At 36.8% G+C, this 22,661-nt stretch overlaps 1 protein-coding gene across 1 annotated transcript in view; it reads left to right on the top strand.

Annotated features, from left to right (window-relative positions):
* Window positions 1-20,683, top strand: part of LOC149781656 (DNA damage-binding protein 2-like) — a 49,605-nt gene extending 28,922 nt beyond the window's left edge. The window contains exons 8-10 of the mRNA XM_089935730.1: window positions 5,237-5,392; window positions 16,874-16,919; window positions 17,223-20,683. Of these exons, the coding sequence (XP_089791856.1) occupies window positions 5,237-5,392; window positions 16,874-16,919; window positions 17,223-17,467 (447 nt within the window). The 3' untranslated portion in view covers window positions 17,468-20,683. The remainder of the gene's footprint in view (window positions 1-5,236; window positions 5,393-16,873; window positions 16,920-17,222) is intronic.
* Window positions 20,684-22,661: the final 1,978 nt, after the last annotated feature.

Raw genomic sequence — 22,661 nt, 5'->3', positions numbered from 1 at the left:
TGAACCAAAAATATTAAATTAATATGAAGTACAGATCCAAGAAACCTCATGGACTGCACATATGCTTTAAACAGTATTTTACACAATAAGAGATTCACATAATCTCGAATATGAATTCTATTAAGATTCAAAATAATCTTAAGAACACAACTAAGATTCAAAATGATCATGAAGATTCAAAATAATCTCATGGATATAAAAAAAATGCAGTGGAACAACAATTGATTCAAACGTATGCTTCTAGACCTCTTGTACAGTTGCACAATTGCTTGGGTTGGTCCACACTCTTATCGACCGCTCGCACCCTTTATGAATCCATCACGAGTACAGTCATATGTTACACATACAGACAGCATACAGCACTTTTTCAAATTTGCTACGTCTGTGTCCATGGCACAGAGTTACGTACATGTATACATACGTATCGACAGCACATAGCATTAAATGTTCTGGAAACTCCAGGTAGCTCTAAGCAACTTTAGACAGCTTTGGACAGCTTCAGACCACTTTAGTCATATTCACATTCACATTGACAATCACACTTCATAGACACAATCACAGCGACAGTCACAGTCAGCTACAATAACAGTCTTAATCAGCTTCAAACACAGTCAGCTACAAACACAGTCAGCTACAAACAGTCAGAATCAGCTTCAAACACAGTAAGCTACAAACACAGTCAGCTACAATAAAAACCAAATTGGTCATAATAATAGTTTCTGTATAATCTCTAGATATATGATAATACTTTAACCTCTAACAGTTACATGTAATTCAGTACTTTAAATCTGCATTGTAATAAATATATTATTATGCGATAAGACATCACAAACTGAATAAGCTTCACATATCAAATGAAAATGTAAATTTAACACTTACCCCTATGGCTGGAGAACAATGGAGAGCATACACTCCTTGACGTGATCCAAAAACGACCAGTGTGGTTTTAGAAATTGGTCTTACTTAAATCCATAGGAGAATGAGTACAAGTCAGGGTAGAATATCTATGCATATCATGTTAGTCATGTTACGTCATCACAAGTAATCTCTGTGGCTAGGTACATGTTAATACAGTCGCTTACCTGGAAAAACACATTCACCCTAGATAACGTTGTACGCATGTACAACGAGAAATAGTCGAATAGTTTTAAGACAAAACCAAGTTATTTCTTTGCCTAATTCTGTGACAGACACCAGTTTAGTTATAGTTAAAAACAAGGAAGGTGAGATTTGCTTCTTAGATGTTTAATGCATACAAATTCTTAATTAAGGAAATATATTTTTGTATCATTCCCCTATATCTAAAGTTAGGTCTACATATTTTTAGAGTTAATATTGAACTGTTTAATTTGTGTTCCACAGAAATTATTGATTTTTCTCTGTTTAAATAGTGCGGCAGTTTTACCTTTACTTGATGGGAATGTAATGGCCATGTGCCCTTAATGTACACATAGCTTCATATTTCTATAAGTAAAAAAAAAAACTTCCATAAGGACATACATTAGTCCCACATGCTATTAGCAGTGAAGAATATTATGCAGGCAGGAATAAAAATAACTAACCAGAAGTCATCATAATATCTATAAGTTATGAAGACATTATGCAAATTAACATTTGCATGCATACATGTATGGAAAACAAGTTTTATACACCTTTAAAGCAGAGGATATCATTTTATTATCCCTGTCTGTTCCCAAATTTGTTTCCACATAATAAATGGAATTTTCCATGATATACTGTTAGCTTGTGTTAAAAAAAACTTATTTTCCTGTCAAATACGTTACCCCATTTTGGGCAAGGGAAATAACTCCATCAAAAACATTACCCCTAGGACATTAAGGTCTCACTGGACAGTTTATTTGGTGAATTTTCATCCAACAATGACCAATTACAGAAAAATGAGAGTAATTTTACACTGAGGATACAAATAAAAACAAACTAATGATTTTTGTAGAAAGCATACATGTGAGATGTTGACTGCATTAATCAGGTTAATTCCTGATGCAGCTGGTGGTTTTTATACTGAACCAACACTGCCACCAACCCCATAATTTTACATTCATTTTTGACAAGAAATAGCTATTTTGAATATTTTCCTGTGACAAGGTAGCTAAAAGAATCAGTATGTGCCTTATGCATGAATAAAGTTCACTAGTACTATAACAAATTAGCATACTTTTCATCACCCCTCAACCATCTAGATTTTTAGATATTTACCTCTGTAGCAGACACACATAAATACTTAAGTCAAGTCGGCAGCTCATTTGCAGCCCAAGTTACGCATTTGATCTCCAATGCTCATCTAAATGTGACAGGCAGTCACCAACAAGCCAACCTGTTTTAAAGCCTCACTCAAAAGTAAATCTAAACCACATTATAGATTTAGCTTATGTGTGAATTTATAAATGCTAGGCTTGTGATAATTAGGTTCATGCCTTCTACCTTAAAATTAGGAGGGTGTCAAAATACGAAACTATCCAGTGAGACCTAACATTAGGAAATAGCTTTATACTACCTCTGATTAACACCCCTTGTTCCCACTAGGTGGACACTTTTATCCCAGATGCTACAACTTTAAACTTCTGCTTCCAACTGTGAGCATTGTCCCTGTAGAATCCATTTTAATTTATAGTCAATTCTGACTACACCCCATTTATTTTCAGAGTAAGTCAATAGGTTGAAATACCTGGTGTAGACACATTTTTCCTCATTGAACTTGTTGGTATTTATGCATATTTTTTATTAGTTACTATTGTCCATGTGATATCTGTCAGTACCAATAATATTTTTACATGGGAGCTGTTTAATTGTGGATTATTTCACACTTCATTAAATCAGCTCAGTTATGTGATTTCATCTGTTTGAACAATTTGTATATTTGATGTAATATGTACTTGCTTGTTTTTTCTCCTTTCTTTTATTACAGATATGTCAGTTAATTGCAAAAATTGTAGATAATTTAAAGTTATTGGGGACAACCATAAGACAAGCCTTGCCTTCACAAAATTTTGGCTGCAGGAAATCAGAGAAACATAACATTGCTATAAAAAAAATCCTGCTCTAATGCCTTAAACTGTAATTGGATGCAAAATATTACTATTAGAAATTATTCCCACAGCTTGAAATCACGGTCTGTATGGATGATGCCAATTTGATGTGATAGTCAACGCAATCTGTATGAATGATGCCAATTTGATGTGATGGTCAGCACAAGTGGACAACGCAAGAGAAAGCTCTTCCAAATAATCTCCTTGAAATGAAGTCCATTCTCAGTGCCTCTCATGCATGGGTGCAATGCATGCACAGAAAGATACTTATGATAATGTCAGAAAATTGGTCATAGTGACCTACTTTTTCAGTCAAGGGGGTAAGAAATCACTGGATTTTTGTATTATGAAAATGGAATATTGTCAATGGTACACCCAATACTGACTAAACATAAAAGGCTGACAAATCTTGGGAAGGTTCAGTGTTCTGGCTGACTAGTGATGAAGCAGTGGTCAGCTGCTGCATACAGAGCAGTCTCTCCAGCCATACATCTTCCATTGAATCTTCACCCTATGGGTCCAGCCATTGCTAAACCTTTTCACAATGTGGTGGAACGAAAAACTTCCTGTTGATATCCGTCCTTCCATCAATCCCTGTCGTTTATAGGTTTAACTCAAACTTAAACTGGTAAGATCTGGGACCTTGTAGGCCACCTAGCAGCAGGTGTTAATCTGCAAGAGTCTCCCATTCATCTATAGGATATATTGATAGAATGATGGTGGTGGGGGGGGAGATGTCTTTCAGGGAGCCTGGTTTCATAGCTGGCAAAGATTAATTTCCTAATGTTAATGTATTTGGGTAAGAATTTTTGTAGAAACATGATTTCTGAAAGAAAATCCCTTTCCAGCTCAGAAGGGCAATAGTCAGGGTCACAGGAGCTGAGAGAAGGTAAACAGATTCTACACAATAAACAATCTTGTATACCAGACACCTACCTGATGATATTTGATTCAAAAAGTCAAACATCAAGGTCACACCATCTCTGAAAAAAATACAATGCTTTCCACATGATAACTTTAACTCTTTATCACCTACATTGACCATATTTTGTGAATGAATTGCAAATCAGACATAGGAAGCGATTTTTCATTTGTTTGGAGTCCAACGGCCATGATCACATGGACTAAAAGAAGAAAAATATGTTTTCATATCATGATTTAAGTTCTGTACTACATTCCATGACTGTACATTTTAGATGGCCTGCATTTAAGACAAGACAGCTATTGATTTTGGTTGTAAAAATTCAAGATGACGAATGGTTTGCACAAAATGACTAATTTCTGTGTCACAGACTTTTTGATTTTTAGTTCATTATGTAAAGGTCAAGGAGACCGAAAGATGGCAAATTTTTCACTAACATTACCTTGCTGTGGCAAGCGTGTAATGTTCCATTGACGATACTCTTGAGGGGCAGCAGAGTCGAAAGGACTTACTATGCTGGATCACTGCCATCTCAGCTCTGTCTGTGTGGATTCGCGTCTTAGGATCAGATAACGCGGGTACATGAGAAAGCTTGCCTGTAGCTTCTCGTGGGTCGGTTGTTCTTCCGAGGTTTTCCAGGGTTCTTCTTCCACCAGTTGTACCGGCTGCCATGTATAGCCTATCGTGTGCTGAAAAATGGTGTTAATCCCTACAACAACAACAACAACAATGATACTCTTGCTGTTTGACATATTAGGTCAAATTTATTTTCAGTCTTTTGTTACATTTCAGTGGAGCTGTCAACCCTGTTTGACATTAAAAATTCCTTTTGTATTACAAATTATTTTTCTGTCTATATAAATTCAAAAGAACTTCATGCATTGAAACATATTTCTGGGTGAGGTGTAATATTTTAAAATCTACAAAAATTAATTTTTCCACTATTAAAATTTGATCGGGTTAGGCCCTTTTTTGTTGACACAACTCAGACTATGGTTTTGTTAATTTGACTGTATTGTGGGATCCATCTGTGTACTGTGGACTTGTTTCTACTGAGTAATTTAGCATGACATTAATTTTTGCAGTATCTTGGCATATATTCAGTTGCATCTGATTTGGAATGGCTGCTGAAAGCTTTAATGTAATTTTTTAAAAAATGTATAAACTTTTGACATTTGAATGTGAGAAACTGTATTTTAATTTTTTTAAAAGACTTTTTAATATTTATTTATAAATAAAATAATCCTCTGCAAAACTGTTTTTGCAGGCCACGTGGCATCCTCTTCAAGATCTGATAGTCGTGGGACGTTACCCTGACCCCAATTTCTGTGCTGATGACTCACGAAGTGTAGACATTATTGATGCGGATACGGGGAAAATTGTGTGTCAGTTACAGGATCCTGGGGCACCAGGACTTGTTTGTGTAAGTCATGATACCATTGAGTTAAGGCAGTTCGGTATGCTTAAAAATCAGAAAACAATTTTATTTAACTGTTTTCTTTATTATAATAATACTTGTCTGCATTCCAACTAGCATCTGATAAACAGGTTGGCAAGATGAGCAATCTCAGGCAAACGTGGGCCTCTTGCTTTGTTGAAACACTTGTCTGAGCACTCCACTTAGCATTTGAAAATAGGTCAGTGAGGTAAGTGATATCAGGTCCACTTTGGCCGCAGTTTTGTTATAATACTTGTATGTGTATTCCACTTGGCATTTGACAAATGGGTCAGCTAGCTGAATGGCCCATTTGGATATCTTGTTTTGTTATACCTAAATGTGTATTCCACTTTGCGTTTAACAACTAGGTCAGCTAAGTGAGTAATCTTACATATGCTTGGGCCTCATGTTTTGTTACAATACCTGTATATATATTCCTAGGGTGTCAGGTTCAGTACCCATCCAGACCAACCCAGGTTGGCTGCCTTGCTGTCCTTTGGTAAAAAGCATTTAACTCCCATTTTCTGGTCATAATATAGCTAAATATAGATTTGTCTGTACAGGACCTAATCAACCCTCTGCATACGAGTTGGTTTAAATAGCCATTGCAGTCACTTGTATGTTTTGAGGCAGTTCTGATCAACTAGTCTACATTCAAAGATTCTTCTTTTAAAGTTGTTGTGTTTTCAAGGTTTTTTTTATGGATAAAAGATAAAATTATTGCTTCGAAAAGATAATTGGATATTGATAAAAGTGGTTCAAAATCTATATAGAAAAAACAATCACAATGTGTTCATAAAGAATACACTGATGAGTACACATTCATAATGTAGACACATATGCTTTCAGTAACATATGCAGTTGTTAATTTTCAATTTAGTCTGGAGGAATGCTTGATATTCATTGTCATATTTCAGAAAAGAGACTTTCCAGCCATGAAAAATAAGTTAAATGTTCAAAGAAAATTGTTGGATTTATTTCATCACTGGCTGGATCTAGTGTGACTGTGTCTACTGTGTCCAACTCTGGTGTAATTAGAGCCAAAGTTATGTTAATCAATATTTTTATGGAATGCAATCTGCCTATGAGCACTCTGGATAAATTTTCAAATAGCTTTTAAAGTTATGTTTAGTGATTCTTCTGACATTGCCAAATATTTACAGCATGGCAGATCCAAAGGAACTGCTATCATTGAAGAAATCATGGCTAATAGTACATTAAAATTAGCAGAAAACATACAATGATCAAGGAAACTTAAAGATCTTTCCTCTTGTTGTCAGAACTGTTGATCCAGTATCTTCATCAGACATTTCTCTCAATCCCTGTTTGTGAAGGCTGTGCAATGGGTGAATAAATATTCAATCTGATGCAGAATAAATTGCAAGTTCATGACATTCCTTGGAAGAATTGCTTGGCTTTTGGGGTCTGACAATGCCCATCTGATGTTTGGGAAGGAAAGAGAAGTCTATGGGTTTCTGATTAAAGATCAACCCAGTTTGTATTGTTCAGGCTGTGTGTGCATCACCTGATGCATACAGCTACAGAAAAACGTGCTGCATGTCTTCCACTTAATGTTGTCAGCTTTTGATTGATGTATATTATTATTTAGGCAAAAGCTGCGTTCAAAGATATTCACATTCTGCATGATACAAAAGCAAATTAAATTCTAGAACATGTTTCGACTAGATGGTTAAGCATCAACTGGTGCTGACAATGACTTCTGGACCACTAGGTCCCACTTTATACATTTTTCAAAGAGCAAGAAGTCTGCATCATTCAAATCTGGGAAAAAAACAGTAAGCTGAGACACGCCTTCTCTTCTCCAACAAATCACCTTGTATGTCTTTTCTTGGTAGATGCTAAAAAAAACATTTGATGGGGTGAATACGGACCTACAGTTTGCAGCATCATTAATATACATGCGAAAATGATGTCTTGAAAAGCTTCTTAAAACCATTCTTTTTATAGTTTGTGAAGCCTTCAACTATACTTTATCAGTCTGCAACAGAGGTACAGTTTGAAGTTAAGCACCATCAGAAAGAGGATAAAGATATTTTGATGGGACAGCCTGCAACAGACTTTATTGGTGGAAATGATTCGGTCCATCTGAGATAACAGAGGCTGTAAGACTTTTATGATGGGGCAAGACAGCTTTTTGAAATGTCAGCGAAATACGTTAGAGACAGATTTCCCCATTTAAGAATGATGTATTAAAGCATGCTAAAATATTGGATCCAGCATTGCAACTAGAAGCCAAATATGACATCTTTGGATTATGTCTTGAAAAGATTTTCAGCATTATTACCTGGGAAAGTGACAAGACAGATGGGAAAGTGAAATTGAAAGTGGCACATTATCTGTCTCCATATATACAGCCTGAGAAATAGAGTCATTGAAACCTGGTCTGCTATCAGCAGGTTGAGGGAAGATGGAACAGCTGTCCTGAAAATATTGACAAAATTATCGCTTTCAATAATGACAGTACCTCATTCATCTGATTGAGCTTCCTGCTTAGTGAGCAATTAAATCAAACAAAGTTCAGCACTAAATTAAATGCAGAGACTGCAATTTTAATTTCGAAATGTAGACCAGAGACAGCTACAGACAGGATCTACACTAAAAAGTAGCTGCAAAGTGATTACTACTGGTCCCTCAGCATGGGTAGAGTGGACTTGAAATTTTTAATATGTATTTGTTGTAAATAAGTGGGTTTTATATAGATCATACATATACATTACCAGTATTTTGTGATGTTTATTGAGAAATTTATTATTGTTGACTGGCGCTAATGTTCAAATTCCTCATTTCAAGCTCTGCTTCTCAAAATGTTGTATGGGGATAGGTGTGTCTGCTTTTACATGCTGAAATCTCATTTATTACTTATAGTGGAGTTGAAGGAAACCATCCAGGGCATAAACATAGATTTAGCAGAAAAACTGTACTGTGTTTTTATATTTAATTATGTATGTCGGTGGTTCTGATGTTAAATTTCATCAATTGGCCACATTTTAGTGAAGCCAGTAAAATATATAATGTGTGACAGTACTTTATCACAGTGACCTTGTATTCATACTCCACTAATATTAAACTTGTGACATTGACCTTGTATTCATGCCCCACTGATGATATACATGTCACAGTAAGTTTGTATCTTGCCCCATTGATGTTGCAGTTGTCACAGTGACCTCGTATTCATGCTCCACTGATAAAGGATTTGTCATAGTGACCTTGTATTTATGCTCCACTGATACAGTACTTGTTGTCATAGTGACCTTGTATTCATGCCCCACTGATAATATACATGTCACAGTAAGTTTGTATCTTGCCCCATTGATGTTGCACTTGTCACAGTGAACTTGTATTCATGCTCCACTGATAAAGGGTTTGTTGTTGTTATTGTTGTGGGGTTTAATGCCATTTTTCAGCACAAGATAGGTTATACATGGCGGCCAGTATTAAAGGTGGAGGAAGAATCCAGGAAAACCCCAGAAAGAACCACTTACCCACAAGAAGCTACTGGCAGGCTTCTCACACACCCACATTGGCTGAATCCGAGACTCGAACCAACGCAGACAGAGGTGAGATGGCATTGATCCATAATCGAGAGCGCTTTAGACCACTTGGCCACTCAGGGCCCCTAAAGGGTTTGTCATAGTGACCTTGTATTCATGCTCCATTGATACAGTGTTTGTCAAACTGACTTTGTATTCATGCTCCACTGATACAGGATTTGTCATATTGACCTTGTATTCATGCTCCACTGATAACATTGCTTGTCATAGTGACCTTGTATTCATGCTCCACCGATAACATTGCTTGTCATAGTGACCTTGTATTCATGCTCCACTGATAGCAGTGCTTGTCATAGTGACCTTGTATTCATGCTCCACCGATAACAGTGCTTGACATAGTGATCTTGTATTCATGCTCCACCGATAACAGTGCTTGACATAGTGATCTTGTATTCATGCTCCACTGATAGCAGTGCTTGTCATAGTGACCTTGTATTCATGCTCCACTGGTAACAGTGCTTGTCATAGTGATTTTGTATTCATGCTCCACCAATAATGTACTTGTCAAAGTGACTTAAGTTTGTATTTTTGCTCCACTGATTATATTTGTATTTATAGTCAACTGATACAGTACTTGACATAATAACTTGGCATTTATGCTACCAACACTATACTTGGCCCATTGACATTGAATTCATGCTCCACTGACACTATACTTGTCCCATTGACATTGAATTCATGCTCCACTGACACTACTTGTCCCATTGACATTGAATTCATGCTCCACTGACACTATACTTGCACAGTGACATTGTATTTATGCTCCACTGACACAATACTTAAACAGTGACCTTGTATTCATGATCCTGTAGCAGAAACTCTCTTGGACACACTATCCTGAGTCATGCCATCTCGGGTTCTTGAGGATATGTTTCTGTATTTTGAGTGATACCCCACTGAATCTGCCTGAGGACTGGCACTCCAGAGTGTGATAGATTTCTACCCCAGTGGGATATCGTCTTATTTCTAGCTTCTTGTAGCCAAATTTTTCACTAACTGTGTCATCAACTGAGTTGTTGGGTTGTTGAGTCATCAACTGGGTCACTGACTGTGTCTACTGAGTTGCTGGGTCGTTAGCTGGACTGTTGTTGAGTTGCTGATTCGTTGACCTGGGTTACCAACTGGGTTGCCCAATGGTTGCTAATTTTGTTGTTGCTTGGGTCTTCCTCTGGGTCATCTTCTAGAAAGCCATCTGTGTCATTGATCAGGTCGTGGTTGCAGGTCTTTGCTTGCTCAAGATTGACAGAGAGAGAGATGAACAGAGGAAATGACAAGAGAAGAAAGACCTTCAGTAAAAACCGCTCTGATGGCTTTGTGGTTAGAGCATCTGCTTCGGGTGCGGGAGGTTGCAAGTTCAAACCCTGACCGAGTCATACCAAAGACTTGTAAAAATGTACTAATGGCTGCCACGCTAGACGCTCAGCATTAAGAGATTAGTGTTAGGACTGGTCAGCCTGGTGTCAGGATAATGTGACTGGGTGGGACATCATGCTACATATCTGCTGCATGATGCCCCAGTGCTAGACATCTCTATAAACTGCCACACTGCAGACATCATAGTGATATGACTAGACAATTGTTAAAGTGATGTTAAAAATCCAACACACATACCTTCAGTAAAAATGAGTCCTGTCCCAAGGTCAGGATTTCAAGACTTTTGTGCTTCTTATATGAGCATTGTAGCACCTCTATTCTGGTCAGTGAAGGACCTAGTTACTACTCTTTTTAGATTCCCTGACCTGGCCTTTTCCTGTTCAGTGAACTACATCCAGGTGTGCTTGCACCAATTTTCCCTGTATACTGGTTCACTTGCAAGAGGACATCTTCACACAGTACTGCTTCATTACACACCACCACTGCAGCTACATTTGGCACATATATATACACCCAGGTGGAATAACGTGAAGCAAAAGCTAAGATGCTAAATGGTGCTACAAAGTCCACGAACATTTAAAATAAAACATAAACTTTAATGAAATGAAAATTTGCTGATATAGAATGGAAATTACTGTTCTTGGGTTTTTCTCGTTATACTCGATGGACACTATACTTGTCACAGTGACGTTGTATTCATGCCCTACTGATCTTGCATTTGTCATAGTGACCTTGTATTCATGCTCCACTGACACTCCTTGTCACAGTGACATTGTATTCATGCCATACTGATCTTGCATTTGTCATAGTGACCTTGTATTCATGCTCCACTGACACTCCTTGTCACAGTGACTTTGTATTCATGATCCACTGACACTATACTTGTCACAGTGACATTGTATCATGATCCACTGACACTGTATTTGTCAGTGACATTGTATTCATGCCCTACTGATCTTGCATTTGTCATAGTGACCTTGTATTCATGCTCCACTGAAACAGGACTTGTCACAGTGATGTTGTATTCATACATATCTGACATAATAATTACATTATGTTCTTGTATTCATTCTCCATTGAAGCATTTCTGGTCACTGTAACCTTGTATTCATGCTCCACTGACACTGTACTGTACAAAGTGATCTTTTGAATACAGTACATATTACATGGACCTTGTTTTTTGCACCAGTCATTATTTACTTGTCACTGTGACCTTGTATTCATGAAACACTGACACAGGACTTTGCACAGTGATCCTGTATTAATGTTCCAGTGTGATAACTTTGTATTCATGCACCAATGATACTGTGTTTTTCAAAGTGATATTGTAGTGATGCATTGAATAAATTACTTGTCACAGTGCCCTTATACATATGCACCACTGACACTATATTTGTCAAAATGACCTTACATTTATGCACCACAGATACTGTACTTTTCAAATTGACACTGTATTCATGCTCCAGTGATATTAGTGTCATTGTAACCTTATATCCATGATCCACTGATACTGTTGTTGTTGTAGGGTTTAATGCCATTTTACAGCACAAGAGAGGCTATACATGGCAGCCAGTATATATGGTGGAGGGAGAACCCGGGAAAACCCCGGAAAGAACCACTGACCCACGAGAAGTTACTGGCAAGCTTTCCCACATAACCACATTGGCCGAATCTGAGACTCGAACCCACGCTGACAGAGGTGAGGTGGCAGTGATATGTAGTGGTGAGCACTTTAGACCATTCGGCCACTTGGGGCCCCTACTGATACAATGCTTACAAAAGCGACTTTGTATTTGAGATTCACTTATAATATACCTGTCATGACTACTTTATATTCATCATTCATTGATACAGTACTTGTCACAGTGACTTTGTATTCGAGATTCACTTACAACATACCTGTCATGACGACTTTATATTCATCATTCATTGATACAGTATTTGTCACAGTGACTTTGTATTTATGCAGAAACTAAACCATACCTTCAAATCTTCTCTTTCAACATGGATATTTTTAGACCTAATCAGAAATCAAACTAAATCAAACTTCCAGACCTTCTCTTTCCACATGGGTAATTGAGATAAATAACCCAATTAGCTTTTCATTCAAATTATACTATGATCTTTTTTGAACATTTTTGGTAGCAAATAAAGGTGAACTGTAGTTTTTACTGGGACATGAACCCTCTGTTATGTTATCAGATAAGAACAGTTTATAAGTACAGTGTGCATTGCTCGAGATGGAAGGTTTTACAAAGAAAACAAAAATGTGAAATAGCCATGACATGCACAGATTTTATTTCTGTAAAATTGTACCCATCCATCAGTTTAGCACATATCATACCTGTCTGGTCATGTAATACACAACTCTTTCAATTAAATCCTTTGAATGACCCTCATATCTGCCGTAACTACTGGCAGGGACTATTTTCTTGAAGATATAAGTATAATTTTTTAATACTACTGCCACTACCACTACTGTACAGCTGTTGTTATTTCACATTTGTGTCCAATTTCAGATGCATGAAACTAAATTAAGTAAAGAAACTTTATGCACCTTATGGAAAATAGTTAAGAAATATTTTATTTTGATTAATTTCTTTTGTCAGTGGTAGCAGTCATGCCAGCACTCCTGTATCTTTGTCACTGGTAACCATCATGCCAGCACTTCTGTATCTTTGTCACTGGTAACCATCATGCCAGCACTCCTGTATCTTTGTCACTGGTAACCATCATGCCAGCACTCCTGTATCTTTGTCACTGGTAACCATCATGCCAGCACTCCTGTATCTTTGTCACTGGTAGCCATCATGCCAGCACTCCTGTATCTTTGTCACTGGTAACCATCATGCCAGCACTCCTGTATCTTTGTCACTGGTAACCATTATGTCAGCACTCCTGTATCTTTGTCACTGGTAACCATCATGTCAGCACTCCTGTATCTTTGTCACTGGTAACCATCATGTCAGCACTCCTGTATCTTTGTCACTGGTAACCATCATGTCGGCACTCCTGTATCTTTGTCACTGGTAACCATCATGTCAGCATTCCTGTATCTTTGTCACTGGTGACTATCATGCCATCACTCTCCTGTACCTTTGTCCACTGGTAGCCATCATACAAGCACTCTCTTGTACGTTTATTTTAGAACTGGTAGCCATCATACAAGGACTCTCTTGTACATTTATTTTAGAACTGGTAGCCATCATACAAGCACACTCTTCTACGTTTATTTTAGAACTGGTTGCCATCATGCCAGCACTCTCCTGTATGTTTATTTTAGAACTGGTAGCCATCATACAAGCACACTCTTCTATGTTTATTTTAGAACTGGTTGCCATCATGCCAGCACTCTCGTATATGTTTATTTTAGAACTGGTAGCCATCATACAAGCACACTCTTGTACGTTTATTTTAGAACTGGTTGCCATCATGCCAGCACTCTCCTATATGTTTATTTTAGAACTGGTAGCCATCATACAAGCACACTCTTCTACGTTTATTTTAGAACTGGTTGCCATCATGCCAGCACTCTCCTATATGTTTATTTTAGAACTGGTAGCCATCATACAAGCACACTCTTCTACGTTTATTTTAGAACTGGTTGCCATCATGCCAGCACTCTCCTATATGTTTATTTTAGAACTGGTAGCCATCATACAAGCACACTCTTGTACGTTTATTTTAGAACTGGTTGCCATCATGCCAGCACTCTCCTATATGTTTATTTTAGAACTGGTAGCCATCATACAAGCACACTCTTCTACGTTTATTTTAGAACTGGTTGCCATCATGCAAGCACTCTCCTATATGTTTATTTTAGAACTGGTAGCCATCATACAAGCACACTCTTCTACGTTTATTTTAGAACTGGTTGCCATCATGCCAGCACTCTCCTATATGTTTATTTTAGAACTGGTAGCCATCATACAAGCACACTCTTCTACGTTTATTTTAGAACTGGTTGCCATCATGCCAGCACTCTCCTATATGTTTATTTTAGAACTGGTAGCCATCATACAAGCACACTCTTCTACGTTTATTTTAGAACTGGTTGCCATCATGCCAGCACTCTCCTATATGTTTATTTTAGAACTGGTAGCCATCATACAAGCACACTCTTGTACGTTTATTTTAGAACTGGTTGCCATCATGCCAGCACTCTCCTATATGTTTATTTTAGAACTGGTAGCCATCATACAAGCACACTCTTGTACGTTTATTTTAGAACTGGTTGCCATCATGCCAGCACTCTCCTATATGTTTATTTTAGAACTGGTAGCCATCATACAAGCACACTCTTCTACGTTTATTTTAGAACTGGTAGCCATCATGCCAGCACTCTCCTATATGTTTATTTTAGAACTGGTAGCCATCATACAAGCACTCTCTTGTACGTTTATTTTAGAACTGGTAGCCATCATGCCAGCACACTCTTGTACGTTTATTTTAGAACTGGTAGCCATCATACAAGCACTCTCTTGTACGTTTATTTTAGAACTGGTAGCCATCATGCCAGCACACTCTTGTACGTTTATTTTAGAACTGGTAGCCATCATGCCAGCACTCTCCTGTATGTTTATTTTAGAACTGGTAGCCATCATGCCAGCACTCTCTTGTACGTTTATTTTAGAACTGGTAGCCATCATACAAGCACTCTCTTGTACGTTTATTTTAGAACTGGTAGCCATCATGCCAGCACTCTCTTGTACGTTTATTTTAGAACTGGTAGCCATCATGCCAGCACTCCTGTATCTTTGTCCACTGGTAGCCATCATACAAGCACTCTCTTGTACGTTTATTTTAGAACTGGTAGCCATCATGCCAGCACTCTCCTATATGTTTATTTTAGAACTGGTAGCCATCATACAAGCACTCTCTTGTACGTTTATTTTAGAACTGGTAGCCATCATACAAGCACTCTCTTGTACGTTTATTTTAGAACTGGTAGCCATCATGCCAGCACTCTCCTGTATGTTTATTTTAGAACTGGTAGCCATCATGCCAGCACTCTCTTGTACGTTTATTTTAGAACTGGTAGCCATCATGCCAGCACTCTCCTGTATGTTTATTTTAGAACTGGTAGCCATTATACAAGCACTCTCTTCTACGTTTATTTTAGAACTGGTAGCCATCATGCCAGCACTCTCCTATATGTTTATTTTAGAACTGGTAGCCATCATGCCAGCACTCCTGTATCTTTGTCCACTGGTAGCCATCATACAAGTACTCTTATGCACTTAATAAAAGATCCAAAATTCAGCAGATTTATGTTGCCCTATATAAAAATATTTATTGAGCCACGTGATTCATTAATGGCAATAGAAGTAATGTACACCATCCCAGGATATATCATTCAATTATATAAGTTGATGTGTTAATTCTTGGAAAATGTTGTACATAAATACAGCATAATAACCCAATGCACTGCCCCAATAATTGTGTTATTTCTTGTAAAATCTTGTACATCAATACAGCATACTAAACCAGTGCACTGCCCCATTAATTGTGTTATTTCTTGGAAAATCTTGTACATAAATACAGCAAAATAACCCAATGCACTGCCCCATTAACTGTTATTTCTTGGAAAATCATGTACATAAATACAGCATAATAACCTAATGAACTGCCCCATTAATTGTGCTATTTCTTGGCCCAGGAAAATCTTGTACATAATTACAGCATAATAACCCAGTGCACTGCCCCATTAATTGTGTTATTTCTTGGAAAATCTTGTACATAAATAAAGCACAATAACCCAGTGCACTGCCCCAGTAATTGTGTTCCTGGAAAATCTTGTACATAAATACAGCATAATAATCCAGTGCACTGCCCCATTAATTGTGTTATTTCTTGGAAAATCTTGTACATAAATACAGCATAATAACCCAATGCACTGCCCCATTAATTGTGTTATTTCTTGGAAAATCTTGTACATAAATAAAGCACAATAACCCAGTGCACTGCCCCAGTAATTGTGTTCTTGGAAAATCTTGTACATAAATACAGCATAATACCCCAGTGCACTGCCCCATTAATTGTGTTATTTCTTGGAAAATCTTGTACATAAATACAGCATAATAACCCAGTGCACTGCCTCATTCATTCATTTAAGTGACAGCAGCAATGATCTTTTAGTATTTAACATAAAATGAGGGGAGGGGGGCAGCTTAAAGTTTTGAAAATGCATGGTGATTACACTTTATTACCATATGAAAACCTGCATCATTGTAACCTAATTTTCATACTATTACATTGACTTCTGAATTTTCAGCTATTTGGTGCATACATTAAATGTGGCATATAGATGCACCGTAAAGAGAGTAATGTAGCATTGCCAAACACAGGTCAATGTGACCAAATTTGAATGCTTGAGTGACTTTTGAATTTTCAGGTATCCATTCACTATGCTGTCAAAATCTTGGATTCTTTTCCATTTACACTTTCAGAAATTCATTTATTGGTAGAAAAAGCATGTCACTTTTACATGCTGAGTAATTTTTGTCTTTTTTTTTTTCAGGTGAACAAATTCAACAGACTAGGAGATGCTCTGGCCTCTGGTATGGGTAAGTACTGAGATTTTCTGATTTTTACATTACTGACTTGACACATGTTAATACAATACTATTCACTTTACACATGCTAATGGAGCAATAGTGTGGCAGTGATTTGCATAGAAGACTCGCATCCATTATTTTGAAAGTTCAAATTCTGTCCAGGCTGGGTTGATTTGGACACCATGTTGTGTCCCTGGGCAAGACACGTTACTTCACTTGCCTGACCATGATGTACATTTTTGCATTGATGTATTGATAAACATGACACAAAACAATCATATTTCAGTATCATGACCTTGGCATTTATTTCAGGTGTAAACATTCTATTGTGGAATAGAAAGGAGGAAGCTGTCATATTACAGGAGGAGCTGATGACAAAACTTAGAAGCAAACGTTTGAGCCCAGGGGTCAGAGGTCATGGGAATTTGGGAACAAAACCACATAAATCTCAGAACAAATCTACCAAGTCTCAAATGAACAAAACAACAAAGGGAAAGAAGTCCTTGGAGACTAGAGATATGAAGGTCAAGGCCAAGACAGCAATTAACAAAAGATGAGCATCACGCTGAAAATGTACACTGATTGTTCAGTCAAGTTAACAATGAACATGTCTCCACTCAGTTCAGGAAATATTCAAAAGAAGGGATCTTGTCAAAAGAGTTGGACATGTTTGAGATATTAAATAAACAATACTTTTATTAGGTAAAAAGTGTAATTATGAAGTCCATCCCAACCCGAGTCCAGAGTTGGATCCAGCCAGACCTATACAAGAGATTAAGAGTAGATGTTCAAGTCAGTTTTTGACTAAATAGCTCACTTGACTTGGCTGAGTCAAGTATTTCTTCTCAACCACCTAACAGAATTTAACAAAATTTTACATTGTCCTAGCTTGAAAGGATTGCATCTTTATACAAAATAAAATTATCCTAATCCACAATCAAATATGACTGCCATTACCTCTAAAGATCTTATCAAAACTGTTTAACAAAAGCTTCTCTAATTTTACAGAAAGCATTCTGGCTAGAAGGGCTTTACAGTTTGTAAAATGTAAACATTCCAATAATCTGCTATCAGATATGGCCATAATTACTAAGAAAGAGAAACAACTTTTAACATGTTCTTAGAACTGCTAAACAGAATTTTACCAGATTCAAAAGAAAGCATCGATGCAGACAGTTCATACAAATGATGCCAATTGATCTTTAGATATGGCCACCATCGCAGTAAAATTTGATTCTAACAACCTTTGCTATAAGTAAGATCACATTACCATCATGCACATATCCTAAGATCACATGACCATCATGCACATATCCTAAGATCTCATGACCATCATGCACATATCCTAAGATCACATTACCATCATGCACATATCCTAAGATCACATTACCATCATGCACATATCCTAAGATCACATGACCATCATGCACATATAATAAATGAACTGTTGTTGTCACATGTTGAATAGGACCAGCAGCCATGATTTTCAGGAAATAATGTTTTTCTACACTGCTATGAACAAACACTTTGCAAACATGTATCTATATACACACCACTGACCTTTACTTCATCCCAGATTACATGGATGGCTGACTTGAGTCTGCATGCATCATGCACATATTTCCAAAGTGACATGCATGCACAGGAAATTAACTGAGTAGGGTTACTGGGTTGTTTGATTTAAAAAGGTAAGGTACATGGCAAAGACTGTAAACCAGTCTTATATAGTTGTAACAAATACTGTAATACCACTGTCATCAAAATTCCCATTACAGTTAACCAATCTGACTTTAAAGGATTAGAAATTATGTCTGCACCTAGTTCACAAGCTGGTGACATTTATCTCGTGTGAAAGCCAGCATAATGCTGATGTCATAATGAGAGATCTCACCCACCCACCTTTCACTGTAGTTTGATAGGTTCTGCCTTAAATAGTTTGTAATTAGAATTAGTTACAACATGTAATGACTTTTGTAAATGAGGTCTTACTTGTATCTTTATTATTTCCTTTTTCCAGTTTAGTTAATACTATGGTAACTTTGAAAGGCTTTGTTGTTTTATTGATGTTACTGTCATTAAAAGTGGCACAAAAAGGCAAAGGTAAAGTTAGAAATCTTGTCTTCTGTTCACCTTAGTTAGCAGTTAAATTCTTTTGTTTCTCTTGAGTTGATCCATTTATTATTTAAGCTTTGACTTTCGTTGTAAATAAATTTATTCAATGAATCCCATCATAGAAAACTTTTTTATTTATGGACAGAATGAGCAGCTGTTACCTTGTATTTAACTTTGCAGGCCATATACCATAATGCCAGTAGACTACATCATGCCAATAGACTACATCATGCCAATACACTACATTATTCTTATAGACTACATCATACCAATACACTATATCATGTCAATACACTATACTACATCATGCCAGTACACATCATACCAATACACTACATCATGTCAATACACTACACTACATCATGCCAGTACACATCATACCAATACACCACATCATGTCAATGCACTACAACATGCCAAAACACATCATGTCAGTAGACTTCATCATACCAATACACCACATCATGCCAGCAGACTGCATCATACCAGTACACTGCATCATGCCAACAGAATACATCATAAAAATACACTACATAATGCCAGTAAACTGCATCATGCCAATAGACTGCATCATACCTGTACACTGCATCATGCCAATAGACTACAATAATAAAAATACACTACACAATGTCAATACACTGCATCATATCAATAGACTGCATCATACCTGTACACTGCATCATGCCAATAGACTACAGTAATAAAAATACACTACATAATGCCAGTACACTTCATCATGCCAATAGACTGCATCATACCTAAACACTGCATCATGCCAATAGACTATAATAATAAAAATACACTACACAATGTCAGTACACTGCATCATGTCAATAGACTGCATCATACCAATAAACTGCATCATGCAATAGACTTCATCATGCCAGTAGACTACAGTAATAAAAATACACTACACAATGCCAATACACTGCATCATGCCAATAGACTACAATAATAAAAATACACTACATAATGCCAGTATACTGCATCATGCCAATAGACTACAATAATAAAAATACACTGCATCATGCCAATAGACTGCATCATACCAGTACACTGCATCATCCCACTAGACTACAATAATAAAAATAAACTGCACAATGCCAATACACTGCATCATGCCACTAGACTACAATAATAAAAATAAACTGCACAATGCCAATACACTGCATCATGCCAATAGACTACATAAGCTTCAGATAAAAATTATAAAGTTGATGGTTAATGTATTTTCATTACTATTTAAACTGTTTTATATGAGTTCATGTAAGAAAGTTATGGATAAAAAACAATATATGTACAGTAATTATTGGTATTTTTGGGTCTTGAATTTGAACAAGTCTGCAAATACTTTTTGTTGGCAGAAGGTGTAGTCTCAAGACGTGTTATTGTACACACAATTTTAAAGAAACAACCATTTAAATGACTTGTCAAAAACAACTTGATGAAATTTGAAGAAAATGACAAAGAATCCTTTCATAAATTTTATAAAATTACTGCACATCCTTGATTAAATATAGCGGACACATACATGAAATAATTATGCTTTTGGCATAATCAATTTATTTAACCTATATATATCTTGTGCTGGCCAATATGTGGATTCCAATTTTTCAGTTCATTAAAAAATATAAAGCAATCAAAAGTTGTTTTTGTTATCATCATTTTACTTCCTCTCTTCATATAAATTAGAGAATATTCTAAAAAGAAAGACTGATGCATAAAAATAGCATAAGAGCTAATTTTTCCATCCTAGACCTATATGTCCTCTCCTAATTTTCTATATATAGCAACTGTATATGACCCTATTCCAAGAAAACAAGCAGGTTTTTTAGTATGAAACTTTGCCTCCCAGATTCATTATACTGATCAGTTAATTAGCTTGCCAGTCTGTAGTTTTAAAGATGTTGAGCACAATTCTTAGAGCAGATGGGTCTTTTTAAACTTCAAAATATATTGGATTAGAAATAGGATAATTCAACACCGCTTTACAAATTTGAAAAGAAGGCAATGAGATTGGGGACATTATCTTGCTCATTGCAGAATTTGTGGACGTCGTGATCATTCGGCTAAAGGTAGACATGTAGACTAAGTTAAAACGAGTGTTAAATATAAATAATTTGTCAGTATGTTTTGTGTATTCTGGTTCTAATCCAGATGCATTTTGAAAAAGAAATATTTTAACCTGCTTCAGGTCCAGATTAGTAGCAAAACAAGATGGAAATTTTTCATACTTTGTATTGTAATTATGGTATGTGATATATAGATTACACCCTTTTATGATCAGATTACACTTTTTTGCCACTCATATTAGCAAAAAATATGCTTACACCTTTCTCTGGGCTGGCATGTATGCTGGCATTTTTAACAGTTGAAAAGTTTAAAGCCAACATCTTGAAATCGGCTCAAAAATAAAAATAGATAAGACCAATCCCAATCCACCATCAGATATGGCAAGCATTTCTAGAAAAAAAAAGAAAAAGATGTAAACAGGTTTCTTTGAAACCATTCAAAAGAATTTGAACAAATTTGACAGAATCAGCCTGGATTAAAGTGCTTTCAGTTTCCAGATGCCAGCCTTTCGGAGAGCATATTGTGCCATGACCCTGTCCATCTGTTAACTTCTTTCCCCACAATAACTACAGTTCTATGGCACCTACCTTCATCAATGTTACAGATCACTTTTTCTTCATGAATTAAAGAAGCCTGATAATTTTGGGGTCAACCAGTCAAAAATCAAGGTTACTGTGACTGAAAGAAAAACTGTTTCTGTAGTACAACATAACTACATTGAAGACCTGGAAAAAATTTTGTAAACAGCTTCCACTTTATGGGGTGGGGAGGGTAAGGTAAAACATTTTTTGAGTTGGGATCAAAAAGCTTTATAGTCATGGTCACTACAAGATGGTTGTTGTTATTGTGGGGTTTAACGCCATTTTTTCTGCACATGATAGGCTATACATGGTGGCCAATATTAATGGTGGAGGAAGAACCCAGGAAAACCCCGGAAAGAACCACTCACCCACGAGAAGCTACTTGCAAGCTTTCTCACATACCCACATTAGCTGAATCCAAGACTAGAACCGGCGCAGACAGAGGTGAGATGGCAGTGATCCATAACGGAAAGCACATTAGGCCACTCGGGGCCCCAGACTACAAGATGGAAAATGGTTTACACTGAAAATTTCAGTTCCAGACTTACCATCACCAAAGTTTGTGGATGATTTTCATTTTGGGTAAAAGAGCTTTTTTATTTAGTGTGACAGTCCTAAGTCAAGGTTTCTGTGACTAAAAAAAGAAAATGTTTTTTTCATAATTAGGAGTGTAATGATATACAAATTTACCTGTAAATTACAGTTGTTGTTGTAGCAGGGTTTAACACCATTTTTCAGCGCACGATAGGCTATACATGGCGGCCAGTATTAATGGTGGAGGAGGAACCCCGGAAAGAACCACCGACCCACGAGAAGATACTGACAAGCTTTCTCACATACCCACATTAGCTGAATCCGAGACTCAAATCCATGCAGACAGAGGTGTGTAAATTAAGTACGAAATGCCTGATACTGTATAAGACAATATATTAAGTATATTAATACAGATATATCAGGTTTTTTCTTTTCCTACATTAGACTATCC

Source organism: Sinohyriopsis cumingii, chromosome 15 (assembly GCF_028554795.1).
Source record: "Sinohyriopsis cumingii isolate HCF-2022 chromosome 15, ASM2855479v2, whole genome shotgun sequence".
Lineage (NCBI taxonomy): Eukaryota > Metazoa > Mollusca > Bivalvia > Unionida > Unionidae > Sinohyriopsis > Sinohyriopsis cumingii.
The sequence above is the reverse complement of the archived record's forward strand: the minus strand, read 5'-3'. Positions and strand labels throughout refer to the sequence as shown.